The sequence below is a fragment of the Grus americana genome, chromosome 2, assembly GCF_028858705.1.
Source record: "Grus americana isolate bGruAme1 chromosome 2, bGruAme1.mat, whole genome shotgun sequence".
Taxonomy (NCBI): domain Eukaryota; kingdom Metazoa; phylum Chordata; class Aves; order Gruiformes; family Gruidae; genus Grus; species Grus americana.
The window spans coordinates 29540771-29561964 of NC_072853.1; the positions used below are offsets into that span (position 1 = coordinate 29540771).

Genomic DNA, 21194 nt, shown 5'->3' on the forward strand with positions numbered 1-21194 from the left:
TGCACAGATGGTAAGAACATGCCTTATATCTTAGCGAATACACAGGATAAGCTCTAGGCTTTACATAGCCACAGTAGAACTTGATGAAAAGTAGCAGTGGGAAGTCATTAGTGTAGTGGTCTATACAGAGCACAGGGTACAGGACCTCCTCTGCCTGAAATACCGTGTGGTCTGCTGCACGTAGCCAGCAATATCAGTTGACTTAAGCAGGAAGCAAGAGCAGTTACCTTAGGTGTCCACTTACCGTGAATTAAGTGATGTGAATAACCACTGTATTGGTCAATAAAGATCCAGTCTTAATGTCTGACTTTTGCTCAGAAGTAGCAGTAGCACTGTTTCCTTCCAGTGATTTCCAGTACATTAAACTTTTTTTCCTTTTGTTTTAATTAGCACACAGAAACCAAAACCTTCAGATTTCCAAAGAAATGAGTATGCTGATGCTCAATTACAAGAGATTGTCAGAAAAATGCGGGAAAGGGCAACAGTCTACAAGGAAAAGCTGAAAGACCCAGTGCTATCCTCCCCTGAAGGCAGTCCTACAGCTTGTAAGTGACTCCAAAAATAGCTGTGCATTTGTTGAGTTTAAAGATGAAAATTATTTTCTAGGAACAGAAAATAACTGTGACAAAATTTTCAAGTAAGTATAGCATGTTTGCCCACTGAAACGGATCAGTTTGTGCCCAGTGAAGTCAATTTATCCTTTTTAGTCTACAGTAAACCAGGTCCTTAGGTGTGAGCTCCCTTTGAACTGCATCCCTAAAGAATATGGGGAAAAAAAAATTGGGCACTGTCTAGAATCATCCCTGCCAAGCAGGTTTATATATTTTAAAATATCTCCCAGATATGTTTATTCATGGAGGCGAATCTGAAACATATGAAGAAACATACATATCTTATAAGTAGACATTAGACACTCTGAGATTAGATCTGCTGTGTAAAAGTAAATAAAATTTTAGTGATCGTAGCAATCTTCCAGATGCACTGAGGACTCTAAGTACATGCTTCAAATAGAGCAAATTCATTCAAAATTAATTAAACATTTACTTTTGACAAAATATGAAACATAAAACAAATATGATATTTTTCCTCTTCAGAGAAAAGTTTGACTTTTTTTTTCCTCTTCACAAAGAATTGAGTGTGGTGATTTTTATATTCTGACATTTTTTAGCAGCTGTTTATTGCTTACCTGGTTTTTAATAGGCTGGAAAAAATAGTGCCTGAAGTATTATAAACTATACCAGATGACAAAGGAATTTTTTTTTAATTATTTCTTTGCTCATTTACATCTTTTGTTTTCTTTGTAGAATTTACAATCATGTATTTCCTAAATCATTATAGATCCAGTCTGCCAGTTTACTGCTAGGACTGTGTATCCTACTCAGAGGTAAAGCCACCAGAATTAATGGAACAAATGTGTGGACAAAATTATCCAGCCCAAAGATGGAAGACCTGGGCTCAAAGGAGTGCCACAAGATTTTTATAAGCCTAGAAACACACAAAACCATTGGCTTCCCATTAGTTCCACTTGCTGCATCTTGCATATCAGTTCTCAGGAAAGGGGAGAGATCAGCTTATGGCACAGACACCTTTTCTTATCTCCATCCTAATTGCATGCCTTATTTGCAACAGTCATGTAAAGAGAAATGCTTAGTTGCATTAATGCTGAATTATGAATTTCCTTATTTCTTGTCAGTCTTTTATGGCATTAGCTGTGGGCACTGTCCAAGGAAATACAGCAATATATATATTGCACTCTGTAACATGAAGTGGCCTGCTGTTGATGGAAGATGTACCTGATTATATCAGTGGTGCCTTTATTCTCCAACCTGTTTTCTAATGCATTCAGTATTATAATGAATTGTATCTTTAGTCACTGCCAAGTGTTTTTAGAAGAGTTTTTAACATGATGAGGGTCTTGTACATGTTAAAACAGGATGTAGTAAATTGAGTCATTATTAAAATGACACCTTTTGTGGCATTCTATGTTGCTAGCACCATCAAAGAAGCCGCCTCCACCCCCACCAAAAGAAGAAAAAAAAGAAGAAAAGAAAGAGGATGCAGAAGTAAAGCCAGAGGAGGATCACTACTGCGATATGCTGTGCTGTAAATTCAAAAAACCTCCTCTGAAAAAATACATTGAGTATCTGAAGCTACCAGACAGCATAGACTCATACACAGGTAAATTAAAAGCTATGCAATAGAATGGGGTAAAATTGTATGAAGTGACCTAGTATTACATAGTACCTCTGAGCCACTGTAAGATCCACATTCCAGTTTACAACTCAGAGGGATGCACAGATCCTGTCCTAAAGAACATTTATTCCAAAGAGGGAAAAGACAAGAAAAGTGACAACAGTTGTAAAGATGGTATAGAACCATAGAATTAGAGAATGGTTTGGGTTGGAAGGGACCTTAAAGATCATCTAGTTCCAATCCCTCTGCCATGGGCAAGGACACCCTCCACTAGACCAGGTTGCCCAAAGGCCCACCTGGCCTTGAACACTTCCAGGGATGGGGAATCTACCACCTCTCTGGGCAACCTGTGCGAGTGTCTCACCACCCTCACAGTGAAGAATTTCTTCCTTATATCTAATCTAAATCTACTCTCTTTCAGTTTAAAGCCATTACCCCTTGTCCTATCACTACATGGCCTTGTAAACAGTCCCTCTCCAGCTTTCCTGTAGGCCCCTTTAGGTACTGGAAGGCTGCTATAAGGTCTCCCCAGAGCCTTCTCTTCTCCAGGCTGAACAACACCAACTCTCTCAGCCTGTCTTCACAGGAGAGGTGCTCCAGCCCTCTGGCCATGTTTGTGGCCCTCCTCTGGACCTGCTCCAACAGCTCCATGTCCTTCTTATGTTGGGGGTCCCAGAGCTGGATGCAGTTCTCCAGGTGGGGTCTCATGAGAGCAGAGTAGAGGGGCAGAATCACCTCCCTCAACCTGCTGGGCATGCTTCTTTTGATGCAGCCCCGGACACGGTTGGCTTTCTGGGCTGTCAGCGCACATTGCCGGGCCACGTTGAGCTTTTCAACACTGTATGTACAAAGCTGGTATGCAGACTAACCACCATTAAAACCCAAGTCTTCTGATTCTTGATCTAGAATTTGTCCCATTCGTTAGGGCCAAATAATTCTTTTATCAGTTATGTCATACACCAGCAGCATGCAAAATGTATCAAGTTTCTTCAGATGCGTTAAATTCTATATGCTCTCATAAACTCATATTTTTCCCTTTTCAAATTTTTGTGTGACTCCTACTTCCAACCTATATCATTTTAGCAGCCTGTGCTGTTGAAAGAGAGAATGGTAGATTGCTCTGAACATTCCCAGAGACTGCAGTAGAATAAATGTGTTTAAAAGAATAAGAAAAGATTCTAAGTTCATGCATGTAAATTCAATGTTTTTTCTTTCAGATCGCCGTTATGTAGCATGGCTCATGCTTGTGACAATTGCCTATAATTGGAATTGCTGGTTTATTCCCCTCCGCTTTGTGTTTCCATATCAAACCCCAAGTAATACAATATATTGGTTTACCATAGACATCATTTGTGATATCTGCTACCTGTGTGACTTACTGATTTTCCAGCCGCGAGTGCAATTTTTAAAAGGTGGAGATATAATAGTAAGTGTTGGAAGTGGGATTTCCACAGGTAGTAGTTGTGTGTCAAAGTACATTATAGAAATTCCTTCTAATCTGACACATTTTTTCCTGCTTTGTCAAATCTATGTAACTATTTTTATTTATCAAAGGATACCTATGTTCTTCTTCACTGACCTTCCATTATCCTATTTTGGAAGAAGTAAACATATCCATTGTCTGCATTCTTAAAAAAAGACAAGACAGATTTGAAAGTAACAGATGAGAGTAGTTGGAACAGGCATAAAGCTTTTTCTCACCAGTAGTAAACTGGTGCAGCTTCACTGGAATCAGTGATTATATTACTATGTACTCATATATGTATGCACGTGTTTGTATGTTTGTGTAAAACTTTCAGCTTTCTATTCACCTTGTGCAAGAATCACAGTGGAAGGCAGTGTATATTCTGCTAGGGCTTGACATTATATGCGTGTTTTGTTACAGATTATGAGATTGTGGTTTTTCTTCCAAAATCAGAGCAAATCCCTGTAATTTCAGGATGCTTTGAAAATAATTTACTTGAGATATTTTATTTTAGGAAAATATGCACATTCTATTTTGCGTCTTGCTACTATTTTCATGCTATCTTTTTGTAGAAAAAATGCTAAATAAAACTCTAAGCAAGTATCTAAAAAAAGGTAAAAGCTTGCCCTTAACAGATCAAAAAGGCGCCTAGAACATTAACTTTTCTTTAAATCTTCCCTACTTTTCTAACTTCTTATAGAAGAAAACCTAATGCAGAAAAAAATGAGTTTAGATGACTTGATTGTGACACTACTGTACCCAACAGACAGAAAATTCAAAATTATATATCCTCAAATGTAATTTGAAACTAGCTTTAGTTCAGTGCTTTTACAGAAAATTTTACACATTGTACATACAAGATATTACTGATACCTTTACAGAGATAAATCTCAGATAAAACTGTGCAAATATAGTTTGAATAGATATTAAATGCAGTGAAATGTAATGTATTTTTCCATGCCAAGACTTTCAGTAACTGGCAATCTTGCCTAAATCCTACAAAACTCAAGTTTTATGAGCATGGTTAAAACTCTAAAGTAGGAAGCTTACTTTGTATTTCCCTTGAAGCTGTTTGTACAATTCATAGATTTTAATGCGTGAAGAGATCATCTACTGCCTGGTCTCTTGCATTTAGTTTAATGCTTTTACTGATAATAGTGAAAAGTCAGCATGGAAATATCCTTAAGATTTTAAAGCTATTTTTAAATGTCCCTGATATAAATACAGAAAGTATAATAATAGATACATTTCTTTAGATACTTGTGATTACTCTTTCTTATTAAGGTATTAGCATCAGTTCCCATGGAGAGCAATTTAAAAATAAATAGCTAATCATTACTAATGAACACAATGTTGATTATTATGATGCTAATAATGCTAGCATGTTAATGGTAGCTTTCAAAGAGCTAATTTTGTACAGCAGCATCAGAAACGTTCTTTGCATTTTTCTTGGAACCACTGAAGTCAAATGGAGCTTTTGGCCCTGAAATTGAAGGGGTTTGGGTCAAGCATCAACTGGTACAGATGTCTTGAGAGGGAAGATTTGTGGGGAAAATGTAACATACTTTGCTAGACCAAAAGCCAGACTTGGAAAAAATCAGGCAAACCCCAAAACAATTTTTTTCAATTAAATCCAATAAAATCTGGTCTGATGCAAACTGGTCTGATAAAAGTACTACTTCTTCCTACAGATATTTCTCCATTTATACTTATAGACCATCATTAATATAACTGTCATCATCCCTACTATCAGAAGAGAATTGTTACTATTGTCAAGTAGCAGAGGCTCATTCTTGACATTCTGTTCTTGACTATGCCTTTTTCTCCTTTCGTTATCACTGTAGTCAGACAGAGTGGAAATGAAGAAATTCTACCACAGCTCTATGAAGTTTTGGGTAAGCAGATCCTGTGTTACTGATGTCAATATGTAAGTTCTGGCTGTAGGATTTCACAGGATTTTTTTCATGAACTGAAAATCACTGTGGTTTAAGAACATCACCAGAAAGCATGGGCTTGATGGCATGTCAGTGCTCACCAGCTGAAGACTGCCATCTTCATAAACAATGTTTAACTGTAAAACAAAATAATTATAAATGCAACTACAAATATTCATTCTGAATAATAATAAATTAATAAAATAGAATTCATAAGATTCTCTTTTGCTGAAGTTGTGTGAGGTCATCCCTGCACACACTGAAAGACAATAGCACAGTTTGCCAGCAATTTATTAAACAAAATAAAGTCTTGAAGTTAGATGATATCTTTTTTTGGTGAACTCATGCATCATACTGAATAGGTTATCACACACACAAGTAAACAAAAATTCAAACTAAGATTTTTGATGCTCATTGCACTTTGTAAAAACAAAGATGCATTTGATTTAGGAAAATTATTCCTTTTGTTCCTAAATATTGTTTTTGCCAACAGAAGATAGGTAGTCTATTGAATTCCTGATACACACACAGCTCTGTGACACTGAGCCCACATCTCTGAAATCTCAATTATTGCCCCCTCCTCTTCTGTAAATCCTTTTGCACCTGCCTTTTTTTCAGAGTTAAATTCGTCTCAGTGACTGTGGTATCACTACTTATATACTTGAGCTTAAGCTTTCCAAAAATGCAGGATATACACTGTACAGGCAAGTGAGTAGGACAGAGTGCAACTTACAGCAAGAGAACCAAGTGGATATGTATGGGTTTATTTTAATTAAGTTCACACTTGCAGTATGTTTAGTGCACTTGATTTCTGCAGAAACTAATGGGAGTTGAGTGTTCTCACCAGATGCAAGTTATAGATATAATCTGGGAATTTGTCAGATGATTAAGTACTAATTAACAGTTATTGATACTAAAGAACTCCTGACTAAATTTTGCCTCCTCTTAGACATGTGTCTGAAAGAGGGAAAGAGGCCATAAAAGGCTGTTTGTCCTCAATCAACTTTTTTGGTTTGCTTTGCTTTTTTCACAGAGTTCAGGTATTAACTGCATCTTACTTGGAATAAAATGTCAGTGCTGCAGGCTAGTTGCCACCAACACAAGTTAGGTCTCTCAAGGCAAAAGCATTTCTGATTACAGTGAGATGAAGCCTGCAGTTCCGCATCCCTCTTTTGTTCCCAAATGATATCAGCAACAGAGCAAGGCAACACACGATCTTTAAAAAGGCAGAGCCAAGTTTGCCACAGCTTTCCTTTTCCCCACAGAATTCTTGGAATGAATAAAGTAGGCAGATAACTGGAGTAATCACACAGTTGATGTACTGGAGGGAGATGTTGAAAATCTTAGTGATATGAGAAGGAGAAGCATCCAAATATAACAAACGACAATATCTATTTAAAAAACAAACAAAAAAAAAAAACCAAACGCCAAAAAAAACAACCCACAAACATCCAAACTTATCATCCTATGATGGATCTGTTGTTTGGACACATGGTTTCTGCAGGTTGCAAGCAAGGAGTCTAATTCATTGTGTTCCCCCAGATTGCTTTAAGCAGCCTGGTTTTAAAAGCCGTAGGACTACTAAGCGGCTCCCCACCTCCACTCACCAGCCACATGCCTACCATTTTAGTCTTGTCAGAACTATAATTGAAATAAGAGAATGTACTAGCAATCAAATATCTGAGATACTGTTAATAATCCCCATGAAACAGATGAAAATCTCAGGCACGGGAGACTTAAAAGCAGAGTAGAGCAAAGCTGTTGGGGTTTTCAAAGAGATAATCTTGCCTGCCAGTACTTTGGAAGTTATGGGCTTAGCATGCTGACTGTTCAAATATTATACTCAATCATGATTCAATCTAAGTAGGTTTTTGACAGCAAGTAACTGTATTATGATTATTGTGAAGTTTAAATTGACCTCTCTGCTCTTCAACAGCTCGATGTGATATCAGTATTGCCGTTTGAAGTTTTATACTTCTTCTTTGGATTTAACCCAGCATTTAGAGCAAATAGGATGCTAAAGGTAAGATCTGTGTTAGTGATGGATGGCTAGCCATACATAAATGTTTTTACAACCTAATGGAAAGTTGTTGATAAAATTTAGGAATATGAAATTTAGAAATTGTAAAATATCTTCAAGACAAGCTAGAACATTAGTAAACAAACCAACAAAAGATACAAGATATAATCTAGCCAAATGAAGCCCTTATTCTCTTACTTGTCCTCTGACTTTATTATTTCCTACTTTTAAAAGGTGTTTTGTGATTAAGGCTGAGTTGTTTCCATTATTTAAATTAGATTATTCTTAAATTACCTTTTTAGTTTTCAAAGATAAAAAAATAAATTAATTTAAGATCACTAATTAATGCCAATGTATTTTTCCCTTCTGTTGGTAATGTCAGGTGCTTAAAAGCAAAGGAGCGAATTTTAATGACAACATAAACTATATACAGCATATTTAACAAGCATAAACCCACTTTTGTTATCGAATCCAAAGACATCTGGAGTTGTTCAATGAAGGGGCTGAGAGATGATTAGACAACAGCCCTCTCCCTGCATTTCATGGTACCTAGCAGGTCACTCTGTGGCTAAGTACATTCCCCTTCACACGAGCAATAAGCTGAGAAAGATTGGTTTTCATTTAAAGCTGGACAGGGGACAAGAGAATGAAATGAGGGTGCTCTTCAGTTTTCAACAAAACTTCGGAATTCCATAAATCAGAACCAAAACAATATGAACGAATGAAAAGCTAAAGAGTACCTCGTATTAGACAAACAGACATGTACTGAACCAAAACAGAGAAAAAAGCTACGTGCAAATATCAAGGGCTATCGCTAAAGGTAAACTACAAATAATTAACAGGAGGAATTCAATACAGCAGCAACTGTTACTACATGGTATCATCTAATATGTAGTTATTGATACATATGATCACTTACTGAGAATTACTGGATTTTTATGTGTGTAATTCTCTCTGATAAAGTTGCCCAAGCAATTATATATGTTTGAGGCAGTAGAAGTCATTCATCTGCAGCAGTCTGACCTAAACAGCAAGGTTATTTCTAGAATCAGATTAATGGGACACTCAACTCCCAAAACAATGTTTAACTCAATTTTCATCTTTGCTTTGCTGTTCACCTTTTAGTTAAATGTTTAAAGTCAGATTACCGAAAAAGCCATTATTTTCAAAATGTGCATGTGAACTAATGTCTGTACTATTCAAAAAAGATGTGTGGTGAAGAATAGTGATTGGATTACTTTCATTTGTTTTCCATTCAGCATAACACATTCTTTGAGTTTAATGATCGTTTGGAAGCTATCCTGGACAAAGCATACATCTACAGGTATGTGCTTATTAAACTCTTGTAGCATGCAAAGCTTGGCACGGAACACATTTCATTTGATTTCATGACTTGTCAGTGAAGCACTGAATGGAATATGACATATCTTTGTTCCATTTAAGATTTTTTTAAATAACTGTCTTTACTGTAATCATTAAAATAATAAATGTAAAGCTTCACTCACAGCTCAGTTCAGCTGGCTTGGTTCAGGCAAAATATTCACCAAACTGAGGCTCCTGTCAAAATTTAACTGATCGGAATTATCAGAACTTTCTTTAATGAAAGAACTAAAGTATGGTTTCTTTAGGTTGCTAATAGCAGTGCCAAATCCTCAGTAGCTGTTTATTTGTACTTAATAAGAGTTATGAGCTTGAGCCTGTGTCAATATTCTTCAAATATGCTCTCACCATGAACCTGGCACATACAGAAACTTGATCCTCCACTGCATTGACTAAACCTGGAATAAGAATCAAGTCAGCACAGACCTCAAATAGTGTTGTTCACTGCACTATGTTCTCACCTTCTGCATTGACTAGAATAATATTGGAGCCAACTCATGGACATGGGTATGGCAAGTTTCATAGGCCCCTCAGCAGTAAGTGATGCTGCTAAGACCCAATGAACTCATCTACTGTGTCATTGTTATTGTCATCTAGTGTCAGCATCATCAGCTGTAGTCTACCCTGTGCAATTCCAACACTGACAGATTTTTTTTTTTCCCTTGTCCCAGTTTTGGGGCATGTATTGTTCCTGTGTGCTGCTGCAGCAGAAATAATAATCCATTGTTTACCATCTTATTCTATTGTATTAATACATTGCAAATGAGATTTTATGAAATTTAGAAACTAAATTTAATTCAAAAAGGAGTTTGAAATATCATCTGTTTCATATTTTCATGGACCTACAAAATAAAACAATACTTAGAAGTTTGAAACTTCTGCTAAAGTATTTTTGAGATGCTGACCTCCACAAAGCTTATTCTTATATTGTCTTCTCCTTTCACGTATTGAAGAGTCTTGTGGTTTGGGGTTTTTTTTCTTTTTTAAAATTCTTGTTGGTACAAGAGAAGGCTTGTCTGAGTTTCCACAAGATGAAGAAATTGCTTTGTAGTTTCTGAATCACTGCCTCCCTATCTTCTCCAATTTCTAATCTCATTAAAAAGAATGAGTTTTTATCTCTCTTGCTTATATTTTTAAAAATTTTCTAATGTTGAGAACTATTAAAATTAATTAATTATTGTCCATATTACTTGCTTTGCTTTGGAGTCATAATTCAATTACTTTTTTGTATCTATATCTCCTATAATATTTGCAGTGAGTACTGGGAGATACGGATTTTTAACAGAGATGGTTGTGAATGAAGTAATTAGCTTATATGTAACAGTAATGTTGTGTGTATATAGCTTTCAAGGAAATGGGAACAAATTAGCAAACCCATTTTCACCCAAATAGGTAGTTTTGCAAGGGACAGACTTTCACACTACATAAAAGTATGGAATGGGAAATGGATGTTTAAAGGCCAATTTGAGAATGAGATGGGTATATCTTCAAACTACCCTAACTTTAAAGGATGCGATGTTGATTTGCGTGTCAAAAAACAAAGAAGGTGCTCATTTAGAAATGCTAAGACACACAGAGCAAGATCTCACTGGTCCTGTAAAATATATGAAGTAGCTGGAAAAACAGAGCTAGTTACTCTGCAAAGCTGTTCTGCCTTGTTAGTTGAGACAGTTTTGTAGCCTGATAGTGGTAGAGTGCCACAACTGTGTGTTGCTGCTTGTGTCTTTTTGCTTTCTGGTCACAGGCCCACTTACATTTTCCAATATTAAATCACTTGCACAATGTAAACTGCAGAAAGTAAACATTACAAATTGAATCCATTTTCTACTTCATACTCTTAAGAGTCCTAAAACCTGAAATGTGTGAAGTAGAGCACTCTTCACAACTAAAATGCAATTTTAAATCCCACTGAAGATGTGCAGAAAGACAATGGTAAAGCATATGGACTTCAATATTGCTCAGCATATATAGGGTTAATAGTATTGACACTTTATTATCTATAGGCTTTTCCATCAGTGCATTGCTAAGGTTGTGGTAGAAAAAAAATATTCCTGCATACTGTACTACCAAAATGTTATATTTTGTATTTGCAAAAACATCTATTAAATATGCCATACCATACCCTGATATAATGCTTTAAAGCATACTTCAGAAAACACTGATTCTCAGGTTTTGAGGTGCTCATTGGTAAAAACATTTATATGGCAGAGATCTTTTAATTGGCTTGCCACAAGGCATTAGGGTAAGGAAAGAAAAAGGACAAATAGAGAAGAGAGGTTGTCGTTGTACAGAAGAAGAGTACAAATGGGAGCTAAAAAATATAAAGAAGACAGGCTCTTTGTGCAAACTTCTGCGGTTTTTTTGAATGTAACAATGTTGTTTTGATCTGAGATTGTGGTATGGTCACCATTTGAGCAATAAGGCACCAATTAACTGGATAATATCAAAATAAACTTCCACACAAGTGTATGTGCCTGGGTGGATTTTCTTCTCCAACTGATTAGTCTGAGTTTGTAGGAATAGAGCTAGCAAAAGTTACTACATCTTATCTACCCATTGTGGTAGATGCAACACATGCCTAGAGAAATACAATATATATCGTAGCAAAGGCTTCCAGAACCTTTACTGAGACCTCAGGAGTCCACTTGCATGGATTCAAACTTGTGCATGAGACCCAGCATGGTCAATATTGCAGTATTACTAGATCACATCAGCTACCTGCTATCCTCAACAGCTAAACAGAGCTTTCCTGGAAGCACACCAACATTTAAACAGGGGAGCGACATTCATTTGTCAACATCCTAAAGAGGAACAGTACACATAGGTACGTTGCTCAATGGCATCGAAAGGCAAAGGAGGGCATGCAATGGCACCTGAAGAACCAGCAAAGGAGTGCATAATACAGAAGCAATCACAGAGATATTATCTCCCATTAACTTAGTTTATAGAGCTAACTTAGAACTTATCAAATTTTCACAAAACCACGCGCTCAGTTACTATGCACTGCAAACTGCATTGAATTCTAGTTGTAGCAGATAAACGCATTATGCACCAGCCTCCCTGTAGTTAGGCAAGTCCTGCACTTTTCCAGTTCATTTATCCCTTGCCTGTATGAATATTTGAATGGAGAGCTAAATCCAGGAGAGCTTTCTTTTGATCCCCATGCACTGAACAGAGGATATACAATGAGATCATTATTGTATTAAACAGAAAGCTGCTTGGTGCTTAAGTAGTTCATCACTGGTGTTCTTCAAAGAACTGACCATAAGCATAAGAACGGGGATTAGGAATGATACAACTCCTGCTGTAGCCACTAAATCATACTATTTAGCGGATCTACTGCAGGCTTCCTAGCACAGCTCTTGTAAAGCAGTTAATTTCTGACCTCAGACATTTCTTGGCTTTGGTTCACAAATTTAGAGCCAATCTTGAACAGTTTGGCAAAAACATTAACCCTCTAGCCTCATTAATATAGCTTCAAATTTCTGTAAATATTCATAGCCAATTAAAAAAGTGGATTATAAAGTCCTCAGGGAACCATCATTTAAAAATTACCCTGTGTCAAATATTCTAGGAAAGATATTTATTTGACCTTGGACAAACATGAGAGACAGGTAACTGCCAGCTATTATTTCACAGAGTCAATACAGGTGGGAAACTACTTAGTGGATTCTTAATATAAACATAGTTTTGATCCAAAAAAGCAATGAGTTCCATACTAAAAGGAAGGAAAAATGTAAGTTGTTTTACAGGAATCTGTTGACTTTTATAGGGTCATTCGAACAACTGGATACTTGCTGTTTATCTTGCACATTAATGCATGCGTGTATTATTGGGCTTCAGACTATGAAGGACTTGGCAGCACTAGATGGGTGTACGATGGCAAAGGAAACATGTAAGTCCTTTTCTCTTGCAAGAGATTTTTGTTGATTTTGCTCCTTCCTGTATCCCTCTCCTTTTCCCATGCCTTCACTTTCAGGATATGCCCTTACTTTACAAGTGCTTGGACAGCAAACTTTTAGCATTGACTGCTGATTAGCAGCTTTCATAACTAACACATATTTGGAGGGCAGGTGCAGTAAATAATCAGTTTACCACTTTCAGCTTTTATAGGTTGATGAGTTAGTGCTAAGCACTAACTTAATTAAACATTTAGAAAGCAACAAGGGTCGTAAATTAAACTTACTGATTGCATATGCACCTTGGAACTGTTGGAAGGATTGCAGAACAATCCCTCAAACGAATCAGAGGTACAGACTTTTTTTCTGCCACACAGCATTGTGTCATTAAAATGTAACATTTCAGTCCCTCTAAACACCATGGTGATTGGTCTGAAAAAAATCCACCCACTTTCTCTGATCTTTTGTGAAGGTCATGCTTAAACATGTGGCAGAGTGTCTCCAGTGGGAAGGCTGGGAGATTGGCACACTTTTCCGTAAACTCCTTGTAACAGCAATAGGCTGGGTGACAAGTAATGACATTCGTTAAGATGATGGAGAGTAAGCAACATAAAATAGCAAACTCAAAATATATTTTGTGTGTAGTTATATAAAAACATATCTAGTAGGTTCAGATGTATGGACATTCATTTCTTTCAAAGGCCATAAGATAGTTAAAGACAAAGAAGCTCAATTTGTTCGTGAATTACATTCTTTGCAAAATCACATATAATATACTACTGCTGTCATAAATCAACCTTTAAACAACTTTGCACATTTCTTTTGGAGACATGCTCCTCTTGCTTGTAATTTTGTCAGACGTCACAAGTCTGGTGCGAAGTCGCTGTCCTGAAGGGCAAGAAAATAGCCTTTGAGAGTAAAACACACTTTGGGTAAAGCAGCATTCATTTTTTATAATTAGGGTTCTCTCAGAAAAACCCCAACATGGCCAAAGTTTCCAAACACCACTAAAATACACAGCTTGAGTGCTGCAGTAAGACACGTGCAAGCAGGCTCATGGAGCTCAGTGGGACCACTTATATAAGTGAAGTTATACACAGGTATTTATTCGCAGGATCAAGGCTTCCGGAAATCTAACAAGAAAAATGCAGAATGAATTGCCATTATAGCTATTTTTGTTAATGTCATTCTTGAGAATACTTGCCTCATAATTAAAAAATAAGGTAACTAAGACTGAGCAACCTGAAAGCTCTGAAAGTAGAGCACTTCCTCAGTCTTCAAGTTTTTAATGTTTCTTCAGAAGAGCCTAGAGAACAGGCAAGAAAGTCTTCCTGTTTTTCACAAACAAGAATATTTTACATTTCACTCAGGGAAATGATTGGTAGAAATTATTTGCTAGCTTGATCACAGACAATGCAGTATTGCCCAGAGGCAATGGTAAGGTTTTTTAATATTTTGTGATACCTTTTTCACGAGGTGACAAAAACACTTCTCAAATGACGTCATACTGAAATCAGATGGGATTTAGGGCGGAATATTTTATAAACAATAATAATAAACTGATAATTCAAGGTCTGCACTAAACTGAGATGCTGAAATAAAATACATATTAGAATATATCCATGTAAGCCTCATTAAGCCATTAATCAACCTCATCTTCACGTTGCTTGGTGAATGTATGACTTTTTATTCTTCTGCCTGTATCTAACTCATACTGCATTATATGGTGCCATGTACATGAAACCCCAAAGAGTATCCCATGTTGAGCTACATTTCATAAAGTATAGCTTAGTATACCACTAACAACAAACACCTTCTGTATGGGATAGTCATTGCCCTAGAGAATCAGGCATGACATATTATCTCATTGTCAAATATTTGGGGTTTTTTGACAGAGGGGCATTGTGTGGACATGTTATTATTGGAGATCCAATGTGAATTTAAACATATCAGACAAGATATTTCTAGGTATATTCATTTCTCTGGAAAGCAGGAATTGAGAACAATCCAGGAAAAATCTGTCAGAAAAAGTGACCAGAACTGCAGTATATATTATGGCACAGCAGTGCAGATGTAATTTCCTTTCACATAGCAATCAGAGTTGCCAATATTTGAAGCAAAATATGCCATCAGTCTCATGTAGAATGGGAATACATTGAGAAAGAATATAAGACAAACATAGTTTTTTAGATAATTAAAAAAAAAAGACAGTAAGTAATTTCACAAATAAATCAAAATTCTAGTGGTCTCACATTACACTGACCCAAAGCAAATGATCTGGTACTGATTTAGTGGCATGAATGTGTTATGTAGAATCCCTGCTGTGTCTGTAAAATGTTGCTAGTTCTAACCAAAACAAGTTCTTAAAAATGTCAGCACTTGTAGGATCATTTTTTTTTTCCTTTCCAGGCTAAAAAAGAATACACAGACAACAGTTTCCCTTATCAATTTGATTTTTTATATACATATATATATATATCTTCCTGAGCAGGCATACTAACTGGTGAACTTCAATTTATAACTAACAAACAGCTGTACACAGCACTCAAAACACAAGCAAAATATTATCAAAGTAGCTCTTTTTGCAAATTTCTGCTAGCTGCATTTTTTTTCCAGCTGGTGTCCAGTCTCTAAAATGTTAACGCCACTCCAAGAGGATTTCTGGTCTTTTGCATGGCAGCCTTCAATCAAAGCCTGAGGTGCAAAAGGCAGTCAACTTTACCCCCTTGCAACACACTCAAATTAGCCACGCAAGATGGTCCCAGCATTAAAACTGCACTCATGAGCTTGGTGTAATTAGGCAGACAGATCTCAGTCTCCCCTAATGCAGAAGGATAGCATCCCTGATGCAACACCATAGCGTAAAGCCTATGTAACCATGGCAGCAGGATATTGAAAAGGAAGGATATAGCTAAGTGATCAATTTGAAATATATGTGTGTATTTACAATCTAATTGAACTATCTAAGTAAGAGTTTGGTCTCCCTAATTCCTCAGGAAAATGGACAAATCCTCTAGAAAGGGATTCAAGGCAGGAATGTAATGTCGTTGATCTGAATAGTCCCATGGAAGTATCTGTCTCTTTCATCGCTGCCAATAACAGTTTACAAGGGCAAGTAGTGATAGGACAAGGGGTAACGGCTTTAAACTAAAAGAGGGTCGATTTGGATTCGATGTTAGAAAGAAATTCTTTACTGTTAGAGTGGTGAGGCACTGGCACAGGTTGCCCAGAGAGGTTGTGGCTGCCCCATCCTTGGAAGTGTTTAAGACCAGGTTGGATGAGGCTTTGGGCAACGTGGTCTAGTGGAGGGTGTCCCTGCCCATGGCAGGGGGGTTGGAACTAGGTGATCTTTGAGGTCCCTTCCAACCCAAACCATTCTATGATTCCATAAGGGAAACTAAAACTAGGGAGACGAAATTCCCATGCAAACGCCCCAGGTCAGCATTAAATTTAGGCAAAACAAATCATTCCACTTTGCTCATGGTATATGTCTTCTGCTGTTTGCAAGTCATCCACAAGTACTCTGCAAAATTCTACAGCATATTTATTAATCAAGACATCTGTTTGCATCCTGATGATGTTTCTGTATAGCTTGCTGCCTTCCTGCTCTGGGCACAGACTTAGTGGATATCTGGAAGTCCCAGAAAATGGTCACCGTATGTGTCTAGAACAGCTCTACTTCTTGGTATGCATTGCCCAATACACAGTGAGACTGACATATCATAAAAGGTACCTCGTGGCTATCAACTATACGTTGCACTTGCAACAGGTCTGATGTGTCCACTCGCAGTGCTTGCTATAACACAGGCAGTTTTGTGCCTCCAGACCATCGGGGAAGGCGCAGCCCAACTCGGGCATGTCACACCTCATGCTTTCAGACCTCCTGCTTGCAGCCATACTTTTTAGATAAAAGCTTTGTAGTTACACAACCCTGTCTCAGATCATCATACCCACAGCTGCCTGATGAATAAGTCACTCAAGAAAAAGAGGTACCAAGAAGGAGGTCATTGGAGTGCCAGTTTATAAAGGGCACTTCTTTACTCTGCTTAAACCCGTCCTGGTTGTAATCTGAGAGGAGTCAAACGTGACAGCCCTGAAATAATGCTTCCCTGGGCTGAAATGAATGTGTGAATACCACCTTAAAAGCTGATAGCCACGTGCACAAAGATTTGATTTACCTGTATTAACCAAAACCATGTAAGGAGTTTAGCATATTCTGAAATGGACTTTTATGAAAAAGAAATTTCTATTGGCATAATATTACAAGGTATCTTATTTGCAGTCTTCCTGAATGTTTTCATACCTAGGACTTATTTTAGGGAAAAATCTAGTGGTTTGATTGCCTGAAGGATAAACATACTCTCTGTGTTGTGCAGAGAGAAAATCCCTTTCTTGTCTCATGTTGTTTGCTTCAACAGTAATTTTGTAGCAGGCTAGTGAGCCGTATGGTGAGCAGTGATGGTTTCCAGGCACTAGCTAGTAGGAAGCAGGGCTGCTAATACTGTTGAAATAGGAGTCTGTTTTTTCTGGCTTTCCTTAAACAAAATTTACAATCTCATTTCTCCCCTTCTTAGGGGAAAAAAAAAGCTGCTTTATATTTCAACTGTGTAACTTTCATTTCAGATTAAAATAAAAACAATAAAATGCGTAAATGGAGAAAATATAAAGCCTGTGCCTAAGAGAGAGTGAATATCACGTGACTTTGCCAGTAGAAAGTTTCTTTTGAAGTAAAATTACAGAAGAATATACTGTATTAACTACATCTTCAGAAAAGAGTGGGCAGATCTCACATATTTTGGATTTACAGCAGTGCAAAGAGGAAGGTGACCCCTAAATTCCTTTGAGGAGCTGCTTTCATTCTTTGTAGGCATTTCCAGAATGAAGATTATATTGTCTATCATGGTGGACTTAGCAAGCTTGCCATCCAAGGCCATTGAGGGTGAGGGAGCTGGTTAATTACTTTCGTTTCTTATAGTAACTAGCACAGAAGTAATGTTAATTTCTTTACTTTTATATTCATAAATTATACGTTACAAGCACTACAGCATTCTCAGTTATGGCAAACAAATGTAATATTAATATGCTTTATATGATAATTCTCCTCAGATAAGCTAGAGACATCATTTTATGCTTAAATCTGCAATTCTTCCAAAACAGATCTGAGACTTTTTCTTACTATTTATTTATGCTACAGAAGTCGAAGAGAAAGCTGCCACTTACGCGTACTTTGCTGGAAGCATGCATAGGTGATGATTTTTTTTGAACCCAAGTGAAAATATGATAGCGGTGAAATCTAGCTATTCATTTTGCACCCCTAACAAGGAAAAATGATATGATAGCAGATTTGCAATTAATTTTTTCACTTAAGGATTCTGAATGAACACAGCCGGTTTTGGCTGTTAAAATCTAAAACTAGAAAACTATGGTAAAAGTGTTCACTGTTATTGCATTTCATTAATTTGCAACCAAGACAAAAATGACTTTGTAATGAAAAGCAAAAATCGATTGTTTGGTAAAGCCTGACATTATAGGTGAAAGATTTGAAAACACTTTGAAGTGATTTAAATAAAAGCCCTCATTGTTGTTTATTTTTTCATATTTGCGTAAAACTGACTCACTCCCCAATTGTACTGTTACATAGACCATTTATTAATAGGAGTGGAGTTCATATCTTAATGAGAGAGGAGTTTAAAAGTGGAAGCCACCAAATTTAAATGTACATCTGAAGTCTGCAAGCAGATCAGATTTCTCAGATTCAGAGTAGGCCTGAGAAGATGCATGCAAGACTGTTTCAAAACAAACATCTCCAGAAGTATTTCTTCTGTGTTTTTTTTTAATTTCAAACGTAATAAAATTCAAAAAATAGAAGGAATCTTCATTGCTTCAGAAACAATAGTCATAGATGAAATAATAGAAAAATCTCATTGTACAATTAAGGAAAATGAACTTCCACTCCTAATCATTAGCGAAGCTGAAGTCTGATTGTACAGAGACTTAGGAAGTCAAATTCTAATTAATAGGAGGCCTTTAAAAATATTCTTAAACCAATTACTTGTTAGCTCAGAGAAGAAGGAAATGATAGCACATTCATGACAATGATTTGAACTAATTAATCCCAGCTGCACAGTATGGGGGATGCTGCATTAGTAGTGGTGCCATGTTCTAGAACAAAAGCTCAGAGATGCCAAGGCACTATATATATATATATATATATATATATATATATATATATATATGAGAGTTAGTATGAATGTCCTCAAAAAATTAAAAAAAAAAAAAAGTCTATCCAGGTCCTTTGTTGTTTTCATAAACTGGTGTTGTCATACTAATAGAAATACACTGCTTGAATGCAACAGACTCTGTCATGCACAATACCGCATTCGCTGGTAGCATTCTAACACTGTAATGTCCACCTTGGCAATTTGTTACAGAAGTCTTCTGTAATGCTGCATAGAGTTACTGGAGAACGGTAAGTAACTGCTGCATTTCCCATATATTCTTATTTTGCTGTCAGTGAGAACGTTCGGCTCAATATGATTTACAGAACTGTATCATTTGTAAAATCATAACCCTTTATAAAAAATGCTGAAGGCCTTTTGGACTGAAAGACATTACTGAAAGACCCAGCTCAGGAAGGTATACGCTGAACTTGAACCACCTAAGTACCTATAGTCAATAACAAAAATGCTGTCTGTATCCACAGGTATCTGAGGTGTTACTACTGGGCAGTTCGTACTTTAATCACCATCGGTGGCCTTCCAGAACCACAAACCCTGTTTGAGATAGTTTTTCAACTGCTGAATTTTTTCTTGGGTGTCTTTGTCTTCTCCAGCTTAATTGGTCAGGTACATCAAGAAATCAATAACTAGATACATTCAAATTACTGTAATGTAGTGATAATATATTCAATTTAATGAAGTTTAGTTCTGGGAAAAAGTTTAGCTTCCATCTGTATGTCCCTCTACTTAAATGTCATCCGTACTTATTCTTCTGACAAATACACGTGTTTATTCAGTTCCCAGTTTTGTAACTCTTTGGCACAAAAGCTGATTTAAAGCCAAGACTCTGCAGGACACAGATGATTCTTGAAAGTATGTATAATTTCTTTTTTCTTCCTCACAGCCAAGGAGACAGTTCCTTAACATTCACACTATATTGTTGAGTCTCATATAAAAATTATAATTGTAGGTATGATATTAATATGTACAAATTATTGAATAAGTCACATTTGATACTACTGCCAGTATAATGCTGTTAATGGAAATCCCATGATTTTTGACTAGAATTCTACTCTCTTCCATAAATTACAATAGATCTGTTAACCTGAAAATTAACTGTTTTCTATTTATCTTGGTTCTCATTTGGCAGGAGGAAAAAAAAAGCCCATAGCACAGCAAATCAGTTATATTTCCAAATGAATATAACTGAAATATTTCTGGCTTGTAACTGTTAAACTTGGGCTTTAGATCCATAGGTTTTCAAATACCTTGCCTACAGAAAAACAAATGCCACGATTTCTATTTGAGACTGTGTCTTATCAGATTCCTGTAGAAATCATTCCAGACTTTTTGATTTGTACATGTCTGTTATTGGAAGAATTATTATGAAAAAATAACGATGAGAACTGAAATTTATTTTTTATTTTGAATATAGGATTCGAAAAGTTCAATCAAACAGTTAAAAATTGCATGTCACTTGCTGTTTAGAAGTGCAAGAAGAGACAATCATCACAAACAGGTTCTTGCCTATAGGATTTAAAATTCATCCCAAACAAGAATTACCAAAAAGAAAACAAAGTGGTTGATATAAAATATTTCTTCTGGAAAACTACTGAATTCAAGTATATTGGATTAAACTTCAGAGTTTGCATATGTATAATTTTTTTCTAAACTGACGTAACTGTCAATGAAATCACCATTCCCCAAGATTCTGCAGATTAGGTTTTGTAACCGGTATAATCATTTGCAGACTCAGAACTTAAATCTTAACACACAAACAGCTTCACTGCAGTTTGTTTTAATTCCTGTTTACAAAGAGCTCTTAAAATTACTGAGTTATTCCTGATTTAGCACACTTGTCTAAAAATTGTTATTCCTACTGCAATCAATTGCATCTCTGTAATAAAGAGAAGAATTCAGCCCACCAACACACTAATCCTTGGCCACTGCAATATGAAGCCACTTGACTAAAACATGTCTATACAGTTATGCTTTTGAAGAAGGAATATCTATCAATATTAACTCATCCACTTCCTAAAAAGCTCCTGCACTGAAATCTTCAAGGACAATTTCCAGCCCAAAGTG

General features: G+C 36.5%; 1 protein-coding gene across 1 annotated transcript in view; it reads left to right on the forward strand.

The window, feature by feature from the left end:
* CNGB3 (cyclic nucleotide gated channel subunit beta 3) overlaps positions 1 to 21194 on the forward strand; it is a 67550-nt gene that overhangs the window by 31861 nt on the left and 14495 nt on the right. The window contains exons 4-11 of the mRNA XM_054814891.1: positions 391 to 545; positions 1993 to 2178; positions 3411 to 3619; positions 5503 to 5553; positions 7529 to 7615; positions 8872 to 8936; positions 12765 to 12887; positions 19595 to 19736. Coding sequence (XP_054670866.1) covers positions 391 to 545; positions 1993 to 2178; positions 3411 to 3619; positions 5503 to 5553; positions 7529 to 7615; positions 8872 to 8936; positions 12765 to 12887; positions 19595 to 19736 — 1018 coding nt within the window. The remainder of the gene's footprint in view (positions 1 to 390; positions 546 to 1992; positions 2179 to 3410; positions 3620 to 5502; positions 5554 to 7528; positions 7616 to 8871; positions 8937 to 12764; positions 12888 to 19594; positions 19737 to 21194) is intronic.